The following is a 14,316-nucleotide window of genomic DNA, read 5'->3' as shown; positions in this document are numbered from 1 at the left end:
GCGTCACCATCTAATTGCAGTCCTGAATTCCTGCGCTGATTGTACATTGTGCAAAGGAGAGCTTTCTTTTGTGCGCCCTGAACGTACTGCTGCACATCAGGCTGGTGCATGGGGCGGCTGGCCCAATCTAGCTGTGAATTCTGCATATTTGAAGGAGACAAGGCATTTGACGAGAGAGACGCACTCCCTCTTGCTTGGGGTTCCTGCCTCTTGCTCCTGCAGCGCGAGCGCCAATGAATCCGAAATGCAGTTTTCATTAATGTTTAATAGACCTTTCCCAAGGAGCCTGAGTGATCTGAAGTCACGATGCAAAACACCCTGTTTCTGGGGTGAGGGGAAAGGGGCCATGTTGCCTATAAGCCACCCTGGCCCCATAGGGTCCCAACCAGCAGAGGGAGCAGTCTTTGGGGCAGGCAGGAGATAAGATCTGCACCAATCAAACAGACCTCCCTCCAAGATACCATATTTTTCGTTCTATAAGACGCACCAGACCACAAGACACACCTAGTTTTTGGAGGAGGAAAACAAGAAAAAAAATATTCTGAATCTCAGAAGCCAGAACAGCAAGAGGGATCACTGCGCAGTGAAAGCAGCAATCCCTCTTGCTGTTCTGGCTTCTGGGATAGCTGCGCAGCCTGCATTCGCTCCATAAGACGCACACACATTTCCCCTTACTTTTTAGGAGGGAAAAAGTGAGTCTTATAGAGCAAAAAATACAGTATATATAAGAGAAAGCGAGAGCGAGAAAGAGAGCGCTCTTGTTTTCTTCTGCAATGATAAATGCAGCCACTCGCTGACATGAAAAGGGAACAAGGCAGCTATATTCCGATGGCTGCTGCTGGATGCTTCTTGCAAGCGTTGCCTGCTTGTTCTTTTTTTAAAAAGAGAAAACCAAACCCAAGAGGGAATGCAAAGTGTTGCGGCAGTATCTGGCTCATTCATTCTGGTGGCATCAGTTCTCCCCTGAGCAGAAGCTGTCAGGAGGATTGGGGGTGGCGCTGTCTGTCCATCTGTCGGCTCAGGGGATGGCAGCTGCCGCCAGAAGGAGAAAGGCACTGATTTTCAGGGGTGGCTTCTTTCTTCCTCCCCCTGCCTCCCCCCCCCCATGCCAGTCTCCACCAGCACGTGTGTGCGCCAGAAGCACCTAACAATCGTGATTGGCTTGGAGCATGTGGGGGCAATGTAAGTCCATCTCATAGATTATATAGATTCACTTTTTGATATACACTCTGCCTTTCCACAAAGGAAACGGCGTTCAGAGGTGCTTAGGGTGAAGAAAATGGACGGGAGGTTTTTCCCCTCTGTTAAAAATTTGAAGGAAGAAGAGAAAAAAGAGTTGGAGCAATGTATTGAGAAAGAAGTCCCTAAAAAGGTTAAATATCTAGGGATATGGTTAGCATCAAGAAATATAAATATCTACAAAGACAATTATGAAAAAGTGTGGCTCGAGACAAAAAGAAATCTAGAAATATGGAGCAGAATGAATCTCTCCCTGTTAGGAAAAAGAGCAGCAGTAAAAAGGAATGTTTTGCCAAAAATGCTATTTCTTTTCCAGTCAGTCCCAGTATTGGTGAAAGACGATTGCCTCGAAAAATGGCAGAAGGAAATTTCCAAGTTTATCGGGGGGGGGGGGGGCAAAAGGCCAAAGGCCCCTCTATGGAATCTACAGCAGGTTGGGATGGCCACCTACTTGGAAGACAGACAGACAGACAGACAGACAGACAGACAGACAGACAGACAGACAGCTAGACAGACAACCTTGTGGAAGATAAGGCTATCGCAGAGGAGGAGAGTGGCTGTTTAACTCCTGTCCTACTTGCCTGACCAAGTGCAGGGTAAACAAATATCTACAAAATTTAATCCAAAAGCATTCCAATTATACAAGAGCAGCCATGCATTTCAAATGCAACATCCATGTTTCAATAATATATCGGTAACTTCTAGTTAAAAGCTTTCACTAACTCGCATATACAGTCGACCCTTGGTTTTTGAACAGCGTAGTCCACAAACAACTTGGAACTCGAACGCCGCAAACCTTGAAGTAGGTGTTCTGGTTTGCGAACTTTGCCTTGGAAGCCGAACATCCGGCATGGCTTCTGCTGTTTCCGATTGGCTGCAGAACGCTCCTGCAGCCAATCAGAAGCCATGCCTCGGTTTCCGAACGTGTTGGAAGTTAAATGGACTTGCGGAACACATTCTGTTCGAAAACCAAGGCACGACTGTACTAATAAAGGAAGCATTTAATCTATTAAATCATCCCTGATCCAGGCTCGTTGGAATCTCTACGTTCTTATAATTAGAAAACTGCCACTCAGATAATGTTAACGAACGTATCTAAGAAATGTTGCATGATTTAACTCATAGTTCCTTTATCGCTCCCCGTTTCTTTCTTTTTCTTCTCTTTCCTCTGTTATGAGATTGCAAATGTATAAGTGTTACACATTGTTAAATTGTTATAAACTGAATACACACACACACACACACACCAAAAAAATTCTGCATAGGTTTTCAAAATCTAAGGGTTGCATCCAATTAAGTTTTACTCAGGGTGGACCCACTGAAATGCAGGGACCTAAATTAGTCCAATCTATTAATTTCAAAGCATCTGCTCTGAATGGGACTAAGATTGGATGCAACCCTAACTGTAAAAAAGCATCATTGGTAGCCAGCCAAGTAATGAGGGCTGGGACAAGGAAGCAAGAAAGTTTTGACACTCTTCCTTCCACCCGATCACCTCCCCCACATACACACACACTCTGTCACTTGGGGTAATTTAACACACTGCCACACACACACAGCAAGGGCATTCTCAAAATTTCAGTCAATTAACCCTCCATTCCCAGGGCTAAAAAGAAAGATGGCTGTCCAGGAGGCGCTACTGAGATGCTGAGTGCAGGCGGGGATACAACACGATTCATTTCTCTAGAGGGCCCTTCTTCAGCTGGTGGGTCAAAACCCACCTGCAGGACAAGGTCTGAACCAAGTGGGTCTCAACAGCAGCACTATCACCCTGATTTTACACATCACTTGGGAAGACAAGCGAACTAACACCAGTGTACTGGAAGAAGCAAAGATCACCAGTGTTGAAGCAATGATTCTTCAACACCAGCTTCGTTGGTCTGGTCATGTTGTCTGGATGCCTGATGATCGTCTTCCAAAGCAACTACTCTATTCCGAACTTAAAAACGGAAAGCGTAATGCTGGTGGTCAACAAAAGAGGTTTAAAGACTGTCTCAAGGCAAATCTAAAGAAATGCAGTATAAATGCCGACAACTGGGAAACACTGGCCTGCGAGTGCACCAATTGGAGGACAGCCTATACCAAAGGTGTCATGGACTTTGAAGACACTCAAATTCAGGACGCAAGGGAGAAATGTGCCAAGAGGAAGGCACGCTTGGCAAATCCACACCGTGATCAACTCCCGCCCGGAAACCAATGTCCCCACTGTGGAAGGATGTGTGGATCCAGAATTGGCCTCCACAGTCACTTACGGACTCACTGTTAAAACCATGTTTATGGAAGACAATCTTACTCGGTTATGAGTGATCGCCAGAGAAGAAGAAGAAGTATCACCCTGCAGATATATGTCAAACGATTAAGAAGTGGGTCCCCAAACGCATGTTTGCATTAAAGGTGGGCCCTGGGTTTGAAAAGGTTGACAACGCCTGCTCTAGAGGTTAGCCGAGGCCAAAGGGATGTGGCTCGTGGTTATGAACCCTCCTTGCGGCTGCCACCCAGAGCACACTTACTCGGGAGAAAGCCCCACTGAAGACACTGGAGCTTATCTTCCAGCAAACACGTCTAGGATTCCGCTGTCCGTTTGCGATATGTACACTGGGACCAAACTTTTCACAGCTCCACACAAGCCCGTCCCTACCCCACAACAGCTTGAAACTGTCCCAGGCAGCAAAAAGCACAGATCTGGCACATACAAAAAGCAGAGATTCAAAGCAGTCCAAATACAGTGGTATCTTGGCTTCAGGTTACATACGCTTCAGGTTACTTACTCCGCTAGCCCAGAAATATTACCTCGGGTTAAGAACTTTGCTTCCGGATGAGAACAGAAATCGTGCTCCAGTGGCGCGGCGGCAGCAGGAGGCCCCATTAGCTAAAGTGGTGCTTCAGGTTAAGAACAGCTTCGGGTTAAGTACAGACTGCTGGAACGAATTAAGTACTTAACCCGAGGGTACCACTGTATCCCACCCACCCTTGTTGAAGAGGGTTTGGATGAAGCAAAGCTGAGTCCCTCTGCCCTCCCTGCCAACAGGGATCTCTAAACCTGTGGTCAGTGCGCACCCACCCCTCACCCACCCCCTCGCAGCCAGGATCACCTTTAGATTCTTGACAGGCACAGCAGGGTCAGAGAAGAAGCTCTGGCGGAAAGTGATCTCGATCCCGGCTTCTTTGACTCGCTCTTCCAGGTCATCCAAGGTCTATGGGAATGAAGAAGGAGGCACAGAGATAAGGAAGGAATAGGTGGTGTTGGAGTGGAACAATGGTTCAGCGTATAAACAATGCTAAAATAGGGGATACAGTGGTGGTTAAGGATAAGGGTTTTAAAAATCAGCATGCACGTTCCCTGTGCTTCTACAATCTCACTGGTAAAGTACCTTTTGCAAAGGTAAAGGGACCCCTGACCATTAGGTGCAGTCGTGGCCGACTCTGGGGTTGCGGCACTCATCTCACTTTACTGGCGAGGGAGCTGGTGTTCAGCTTCTGGGTCATGTGGCCAGCATGACTAAGCCGCTTCTGGCGAACCAGAGCAGTGCACGGAAACACCGTTTACCTTCCCGCCGGAGCGGTACCTATTTATCTACTTGCATTTTTGATGTGCTTTCGAACTGCTAGGTTGACAGGAGCAGGGACTGAGCAATGGGAGCTCACCCCGTCGTGGGGATTCGAACCGCCAACCTTCTGATCGGCAAGTCCTAGGCTCTGTGGTTTAACCCACAACGCCACCTTTTGTATCCAACAGCAAATGCAGCTTCCTGAGAATCTGTTTCTATTTTGGAAAATTTTCTAGCCCCTGTGGCTATAGGGCAATACCTGAAAAATATTCAGAAACCTTTTGTTGTTGTTGTTGTTGAAGGAGAGGGGACGGCTTCACTGGGCAGGAGTTCTCCATAAATCCTTGCCTCTTTCCATGGCAAACAAAACCAATTTTGTCAAAACATAGGTGACAGCTAATTTGGCTCCTCTTAAGAGCCAAATTACGCATTACGTTAAAAGGTAAAGGTAAAGGTACCCCTGCCCGTACGGGCCAGTCTTGACAGACTCTGGGGTTGTGCGCCCATCTCACTTAAGAGGCCGGGGGCCAGTGCTGTCCGGAGACACTTCCGGGTCACGTGGCCAGCGTGACATCGCTGCTCTGGCGAGCCAGAGCCGCACACGGAAACGCCGTTTACCTTCCCGCTGGTAAGTGGTCCCTATTTATCTACTTGCACCCGGAGGTGCTTTCGAACTGCTAGGTTGGCAGGCGCTGGGACCGAGCAGCGGGAGCGCACCCCGCCACAGGGATTCGAACCGTCGACCTTTCGATCGGCAAGTCCTAGGCGCTGAGGCTTTAACCCACAGCGCCACCTGCGTCCCACGCATTACGTTAAATGTGCTTAAAAAACAAGAAGGATGAGGATGGTGATAAAGAAGAGGCAATGTAAGGGCCCCACCCCACCCCCAAACCAGACAGGAACTGCAGCATAGCAGTTACCAAAAAGATATCCTTTCCTTCTTGCACTGGTGTAATGAGAATCGCCCCCGAGCTATTAGCTCTCCACTGGGCTATTTGCTTGCTGTGAGTAATAGCCTGTTTGCAAGTAAAGGCCTAGGCAGAGTAACAGGCAGGACAGGAAAGCTAATTGACAAGAGTAGGAGAGGAGGAGGATAACAAGGAGTTTGCTGGCGATCCTTTATCAGCCAGCGAGAGACAGGCAGGAGTCTCTGGAGGAAAAGTTCTGAGTGTGAGGAGAAGTGTTTACTGTCCCAACCCCAACCCCTTTCCCAGTGCCGGATTTAGGTATAAGCTAAACAAGCTATAGCTTAAGGCCCCACTCTCTTGGGGGCCCACAACAAATTTAAAGGGGAAAAAACACCTGGATTTACATTTCCAAAATTTAAGATAAAACACAAATAAAACCTACATAAAGCAACACTGTTTTGTGTTGTGTAGGCTCCTAGGATGTAATGGGCCCCACCTGCTCCCTAATATATCATTGGTTTGCTGATTTCTATACATAGGGTGCCTACATTCTGCATGGACTGGTTGCACGGCAACATGTGCAAATGGCTTTAGGGACCTATTAGGTCCATAAATTACCATATAGCATATATTCAGCACGAAAAACAGTGACAATTTGTGGACAAAGGATAGCCGGACATATAAAGTAGCTTAGGGCCTCATCAAACCTAAATCCAGCCCTGCCCTTTCCTCACACTGAGCCATAATCTATTCATTTATTTATTTTTATCTAACAGAAAGCAATAGTGGTGGCCTTCACTGCCTAGGAAAATCCACTGGATAAAGGGTGGTGCAGCATAGCTCAGTGGCAGAGCTTCTGCCTTGCGTGCAGAAGGTCCCAGGTTCAGTTCCTGGCATTGCCAGGTAGGGCTGCAACCCAGAAGAGCTGCTGCTGTCAATCAATGTGGTCAATACTGAGCCCAATGGCCCAATAGTCTGACTCAGTAAAAGGCAGCTTGCTATACAGGTGTCGAAAGTAAGGAGCGTGTCCTCTCTCTCCAAAATAAAAAAAACCAGTTCGTTTAAGCACACTTTCGAAAATGCATGACGAATGTAACATGGAAGTTTGGCGCCTAACGGTACAGGAATCTGTGCTGCATTGTGAGCCTGGTGTAAATAATAATAATAATAATAATAATAATAATAATAATAATAATAGCTCCACCCAAGATTCTGTAAGAACCATGGGATGGCTTCTGTGACCAGTCACATATTGCACCAATCAGCACAACTATGGTCAGACAAATTTTCTAAGTGGCTCTTTTTAAGGACTGAGATTAGACAAAGGGGTTTCTTCAGCTGCAGGAGAATTGCCCAGCCTTTGGGAGCTTGTGGAAATGTACCACAATGAGGCACGGAGGGCTGCAGCCCATTTGCTTATCGCGGTCCACACAAAAATAGCTTCATTAGCCTAACATTTGCATTAATGTGATGGACATGTCGGAGCGCAGCTGGTACAAATGTTCCATTTCTTTTGTCGGTGCGATTTCCTTGTCTGAAACTGGAAGTGGTAATTCTTCTTAGGACATCTTGGAGAGGGAACAGCACTCGGCAGAGATCTTAGATGACATTTATTAAGATTCAGTAGGAAAAAGGGACCGAGAGATATGCTTCATGCCAGAGAGAGCAGTCTAGAGGCAGACTAACAACATCCCTGCCTCCTCCTGTTTTCGTTTTATCCATGCCTCTCCTATCTCATTCTTTTCTTCTCCTCTCTCTCAGCTGCCTAACTTCAGACTGGAAGCTCCTTGCAGCAGAGACCTCTCTCCTTGCTGCTTATATTACCCAGCACATTAACAGCCTGCATAATATTGATAGGTAAAGGTAAAGGTACCCCTGACCATTAGGTTCAGTCGTAGCCGACTCTGGGGTTGCGGCGCTCATCTCACTTTATTGGCCAAGGGAGCCAGCGTACAGCTTCCGGGTATGTGGTCAGCATGACTAAGCCGCTTCTGGCGAACCAGAGCAGCACACAGAAACTGTTTACCTTGCCGCCGGAGCGGTACCTATTTATCTACTGGCACTTTGACATGCTATCAAACTGCTAGGTTGGCAGGAGCAGGGACTGAGCAACGAGAGCTCACCCCATCGTGGGGATTCGAACTGCTGACCTTCTGATCGGCAAGTCCAAGGCTCTGTGGTTTAACCCACAGCGCCACCCGTGTCCCATTAACAGCCTGCATAATATTGATACAATTGTACTAATCAAGCACAAGCTGATGTGTTTGACATCTTAGATCGTTCTTACTGTAATACTGTGGTTTTTAGTTTGCCTACTTCCTTCTGATTCTTTTTTACTAAGATGAAAGTGAGGTTTAGAAGCACTGAAAGTAAAACAAACAAATAAGGTCTTAAAGATAACTTGGGTCTTGATAAGGACTAGAAACTTATTTTGAAAGAAAGCTGAAAGTTTCAAGGTTCTAATATTACAGTATGGTGCATAGATTTGTGTGTGTTCAGGATAAAGCATCACATACGGATGAGGATTTTTAAGATGATGAACTTCAGTTGGATTGTGTTTGGGGATGATCAACCTCAAGGTTCCATGTGCAGCTCAGAGAAGGGATTTTTGTGCTATGAGACAAATAAACTCTGATAGCCTGCTGAGGTTTGGGAATCCACAAGATCAGTTCCCGTAGATAAACGACTCCTTAAAACAGCCTTTCCCAACTTGGTTCCCTCAAGATATTTTGGACCACAACATCCATCAGCCCCAGTTTGGTGTAACAACCAGGAGAGTTGCTGCCAGCACTAGAGAATAGATTGGCTCTGACACAGTATCAAGAAGATTATTGTGTTCCACAAAATATAGCCCATTTGTTTGGTGCCGCAGAACTTAATGGGAACCCTTGAAAAGCAACTCTGTATTTGGCTGTTGCCAGAATCAATCAAATATTGGGGACCAGTGTTTGTCCGCAGACAGCTTTCCGGGTCATGTGGCCAGCAGAACTAAACTGCTTCTGGTGCAACGGGACACCATGACGGAAACCAGAGCACATGGAAACATTGTTTACCTTCCTGCCACAGTGATACCTATTTATCTACTTGCACTGGTGTGCTTTTGAACTGCTAGGTTGGCAGGAGCTGGGACAGAGCAGCGGGAGCTCACCCTGTTGCTGGGATTTGAACCGCCGGCCTTCTGATCAGCAAGCCCAAGAGGCTCAGTGGTTTAGACCACAGCACCACCCGTTCCCCTATCAAATCTGTGGTCCTTTTAAGTGCTTAAGCAGCACCGCTGTCTGGTTTTTTTTGGGGGGGGGAGGGTTGGGCAATGCTGCAGGATGTCCCAGGATGCCCGAAAGGTGTGTCAGGTGGGGGATTTCTGCTCAGGGCTGGGGTCTCTCCATACCGAGGTGAACACCTCTGTGGTCTGCTGTATGGTGGCGATCTTGGTCCAGCTCCACTTCTTGAAGAGCTGCACGCGGGTGGGGTTGTGCAGAGTGGCGGATGGGTGCGTGCGGAAGAAGGTGGGGAAGCGCTGGCGGTTGGAGAGGGCTGGAGAGCTGGAGCCATAGGACAGCTGCAAGGAAAGGAGGAAGAGACGGGAAACAGGGCTTTAAAAGGCTGAGACCGCCAACACCGGCCTCATTCAGTCTATGGGTTCAAAGTTTCCCACCCATCGTTAACTCTGGCACAGAGACACCACCCAACCCTTCAAATCACAGAATCAGGAAGGGATCACGAGGGTCATCTAGTCCAACCCCCTGCAATGCAGGAATCTTTCACCCAACGTGGGACTCGAACCCACGGCCCTGAGATTAAGAGTCCCATGTTCTGCCGACTGAGCTATCCCTCAGGGCCTTGCTCTCAAGCCTGCTTTCTAGAGGTGCTGGCGGTGGATGCCAGACACTTCCAGACGGCCTGTTTATTGAAGCTTCTTCCTGATTTGTTTGCAGGGGGGGTTAGATCAGGAACGGATAAAACCTTTGGCAGCCCAAGGGCCACATTGTCTTCTGAGGGCCAATGGTGGGTAGCACCACACCTGCTATTTAACATGCATTTGCTCTGATTTGTTTTGCGGGGGTGTTAGAGGACGTTGCGTCAAAGCAAGCGCCGCTTCCCATATTTCCAACATGTTTTCTTGCCACTTTCCTTACTGCAAACAATCCGGTCGTTTTTTCTTTGTTGCACAAGACCTTCTAAACAGCTATAATGGTTTAACCCAATCGGCTGGTGGGTGACTGAATCCCACCGAAAATGTGTGACTGTCTGGAAGCACCCACTGTGGGGGTCCCACCCCCGCAGAGAAGCTTCACCCGGAAACCTTATCTCCCAATCCTAGGCGTGGGCTGTGCTAGCTTAGTGTCTACAGAAGTGCACTCTACACACACTCAGAGGCACTCTCGCTACAGCTTCCAGTTCTGAAAACAGGTCACTGAGCTGAACCCTGCTTCGTGGGGAGACACGCCTTCCCCACGAAAATCCACAGGCACCACACACACACACACAAGCGGATACACAAAGTGCAAGGTATGCTCACCACAATGAGGTTCCACATGCGTGCTGCTTCGGCCACCAGGGTGGAGACGCTGCTGCAGCCTGGCATGAGGATGATCTTGATGGGGTCATTGTAGAGGAGCTCGTAGAGGAATTTGGTGGCCACGCCTGGTTCGCACTGCACGGAGTGGGGCGGACAGAGAACAAATCCCGTCACAAAGGTGGCAACGTACGGTATATCCCTAACCTGCACGCAAACACTCCCGACACACTCGGGGGAACAAGCCCAGGAGACAGCTGGGGGAAAGGCTAAAATCACATACTAGGCATTGTACACGACGCGGACGCAGGACGTGGCTCCTGTCCAAAAGAGCTGCCATCGACTTAGCAGGCACGGAAGGTCAGTGCTTGAGAAGGCAGCGGTGGAGACAGGATGGGAAAGGGTCAGGTGGCCATGAAAATTTGGCCAAAGCGATGTGCCATGGCATGAAAGAAGCTTTGCTAGCAAAATGGATCTGCAGGATGGAGAAGGGAGCTTGACGAACAGAGAGGTGAAAGGCCCTGGGGGTGTGGGGACTGTGATAACTAGCACATGATGCTGTGCATGTAAAAAGTTTAACCCCCAGCATAGTGCATTACTGACTGAGACAGACTAATAGTTCCCTGTGTTCCTGGGGGTGCAACGCTAACCTGCACTCTCAGGCAAGGGCTCAACTGTGTTTCCTTGGTTTGACTCCTATGGCTGGTGAGAGGGAGAGGGAGAGCTGCAGATGAGCTTCCCCCTCTCAAATGCCTTCTTTTCCTATCCCCACCCTATGAAAACAGCGTAAACATCTGGAGAGGCCTCAAGTGCTCAGGGCTTAAGGAACAAGGCCAAGAGCGGTGGACCAGAGTGCTTGGTTTGATGCAGGAACCGGGAAGGAAAGCTATTTTCCTTTAAACAGGCCATCTACACATCTGCCCTGAGCAGCAAGGGATATGTGAGGGCGGGGGCAGAATGGTCCCTCTGTTTGCAAAAACGTAAGATGACAAAGCCAGACCCTGTGCAGGTTTTTCAACAGCTGCTGAGATTTTGATGGGTGGGTTTCCTCCTCCCTTAGGTCTTGTATGGGGCTGGTTTGCCCACCTTTCTGTTGCCATTGTGCAAAATGAAAGATGGGGCAGGAGGAAATGCAGGCCAAGCCGTTGCATAACAAGGGATGGCTTTTTCGTGCCAAGGGATCCATCTCCTCCTGCACTGATCCTGATATTAATGGCCAGCGGAAGGGCTGCCCCTGCACCCCCTTCTTCCACCAGCACAGCATAATGGGAGACCAGCCTCCCCTGCCAATGGGGATTGGAGATATCCTGTCCCTGACCATGGAGGCTCCATTCTTCGACATCCACAAGCACAGCACAGAAAAACGTGGCCTGCCGGCGTTCTGAGCAGCAGCTTGGAGAGGCAGGTTCCCAAATATAGCTGCCAATTTACCCTCCGCTTCCGAAGGACTTAAAGAGACAAGGAACGCCTTTCTCCCTTTCTGTGCAGCTAAGATCTTCCCACACACCCCACCTGACCTCCGCCCTGTTGCGTTGCACTTTCTCTCTCTCTTTTTGGGCAAATATACTAGGCATCCCACCCTCTACTCCCCCCCCCCCCATTCCAAGAACCGCCAGGGCTGCCCATACTGCTCCTGGCTGTGCGCCTCCACCGCAAGGGGATGATGAATTATTCAGGGCATAGCCGCCCGGGAAAGAGGATCAGTTTCCATGGCAACCCCATCGCAGGCGCTGCCACGGCAACCTGTCAGCGCCAGGGAGCGGGGCTTCAATTGGGAGGGAACAAAGGGAGGAACGCGGGGCGCAGGACGGATGGGGGACCAGGAAGCACCCAGGGTAACCGAAGAGTGAGAGAATAGAGAAGAATCGGCACAGCAAAGGCAGCTTTTTTCGGGGTGGGGGGGGGGGCGAGGATTGATGCATATGCGTGGGAGGAGGGACAGACGAGACCACAGAGATTGACGGAGGGGCGGATGGATGAGTGGCTGTGAATTTGGGGATCGGGCACGGAAGAGAGCAGCGCTTCTGGAAACGATGGCTGAGGACAAGGAAACGGGCAGGACAGACGGAGAGGCGGCAGACTCGGTTTTGTGGGTGAACAGAGAGATGGGGGCGCTTAGGGTGAGGTGCACAGCGCTGGATGTGGAAAGAACACGCCACTTCTGGCAAGAAGCGTGGGCAGAGCCAGACAGAGAGTGGGAGGGCACGTGTGTTCGTGGAAGGCGGAGTGGCCACGGAATGCGCACTGGAAGCCGATTTGGCTTTCCGTAGTCTGCCCGTTGCTTGCACCTGCAAGTGAAGGGGGAGAGCGGCTGTTGCGTTTCAGGGACTCCCCACAGGAATTTAATTTCATTTATTAAATTTGTGTGCCACCCATCCTCCACTGATCTCGGGGGCCTTTTGCAGCAGAATAACACACAGCCCATAATAGAAGAGCAAAAAACTGTGACAGCAGGATGCTGGGCTCCATGGGCCTGTGGTCCGATTCATTCCCTTATGTCGAAAACATGAGCCGCAAACTCAAGTCCGCTGCAAATTGGGCCTTCTTGGAAAAGATTGCACACACAGAGAGAGAGGTCTGTCTTTACCTATGACCATGCTCAGGGCAGAAGAATGGAGAATGAAGTTGATGAAATACGCAGAACTAGACAAGCTTACGGGGAAAATTCGGAACCGGCGAGACCAGAGATTTACCGAGGACTGGAATAAATTTACAGAGTATATTAAGAATATATGTGAAGCTCAATTAACATTTGTAGGTTTTCAAGAAGCTCTGTGATAATAATGGAAAGAAATATTGTTTTATAATAATTGTTAAGATTAATTTGGTTAAAAACAACAACAAAACAATACAGATGCAAGAAATGTGAACAATTGTGAAAACATGAAAATTTCCAGAAAGGCTGAAGGAAGTCTGAAAGTGGAAAGATTAGAATTGGATGTATAATTCAAATGGAATGTTTTTCATTTATTGTTAAATTTGAAAATTTTATAAATAATTTTTTTTTTTTAAAAAGACCATGCTCAGGGCAATGCAAGCAATTTACAGGCACCTGCCACTCAGAGGGCCAATGGTACGTACTCCAGCAGATGCCACCTCCCAGTTTGGGGAGATGAGGCAATGTGGCCTGGTTTTATTGCAACCTGGGAAACTGAGAACTCCAATTCAAAGGCCTTTCCAGGACTACCAGTGAAAGCCAAAGAGCTTGGCAACAACAACAAGAGCATGGCTTCCTCCCAGGCCCTGCTTGGCTGTGATGAAACCCTAGAAGGCTGAAGCCATACAGTGAGAGCTCCTCTCTCTCCACCCCCTTGTGTTGCCAGTTGGGTTCCTCTTCTTGTTCTTGACCTCTGGCACATTTCGATGCTCAGAGAAAACTGGTGATGAAGACAGAAGAAGGGCCTGCTGGATCAGGCCAAAAGCCCAACTAGGTCATCAAATCAGAGGCGTGTGGGAAATCCGCACGCAGGACCCAAACAAAAGAATCGTTTTCCCTCCTAAGCTTTGCAGCAACTGGTGCTTAGAAGCACGGCTACCCCTGGACATTATTCGAGGGAGGTGTCCTACTGCTTTCCTGAAAGTCACTGAACATAGAAGACAGAAGTGTGAAGAGCTGGGTGGGTGTTGAGGAGCATGGGTGAACTGCCAACAGGTACGAATGCACGTATTGGAAACCAGACAGGATTGGCACCTGAAGAATGGCACAAGGTACATTAGAGCGGGAACACCAGCCCCTTTGAGAAAGGGGCCGTGGCTCAGCAGGAGAGCATTTTGCTTTGCAAGCAGGAGGTCGCAGGTTCAATCCCTGGCGTCTCCAGGTAAGACTACAAACGGCTCCCTGTCTGAAACCCTGAAGAGCGGCTGCCAGTCAGTGTTTTTGTCCCCTGTTGGAAACTCTGGAGAGCCCCTGAGAGCCAGCATAGATGGTACTGAGCTGGGCAAGACAAATGGTCTGACTCAGAACGAGGACGCTTCTGATGTTCCTGTAAACACACGGCGGGCACAAACGCAGAACAGGCAGAGTGAATGAGTACACAGAGGCATGAATGCGCAGGGAAAGAAAACAAAAAAACAAGAACGGGAGAGAAAGAGAGAGCACGTGGCA

The 14,316-nt window shown here is 48.8% G+C and overlaps 1 protein-coding gene across 1 annotated transcript in view; it reads right to left on the bottom strand.

The window, feature by feature from the left end:
* Window positions 1-14,316, bottom strand: part of GABBR1 (gamma-aminobutyric acid type B receptor subunit 1) — a 168,876-nt gene that overhangs the window by 36,536 nt on the left and 118,024 nt on the right. Inside the window, exons 8-10 of the mRNA XM_083723342.1 lie at window positions 10,215-10,349; window positions 9,084-9,254; window positions 4,332-4,433 (exon numbers count right to left, since the gene is read on the bottom strand). Coding sequence (XP_083579468.1) covers window positions 4,332-4,433; window positions 9,084-9,254; window positions 10,215-10,349 — 408 coding nt within the window. The remainder of the gene's footprint in view (window positions 1-4,331; window positions 4,434-9,083; window positions 9,255-10,214; window positions 10,350-14,316) is intronic.

This window comes from Podarcis gaigeae (assembly GCF_964106915.1).
Source record: "Podarcis gaigeae genome assembly, chromosome: 2".
In the NCBI taxonomy this organism is placed as follows: domain Eukaryota; kingdom Metazoa; phylum Chordata; class Lepidosauria; order Squamata; family Lacertidae; genus Podarcis; species Podarcis gaigeae.
Note: the sequence above shows the minus strand (reverse complement) of the source record. Positions and strands in the feature narration are given on the sequence as shown.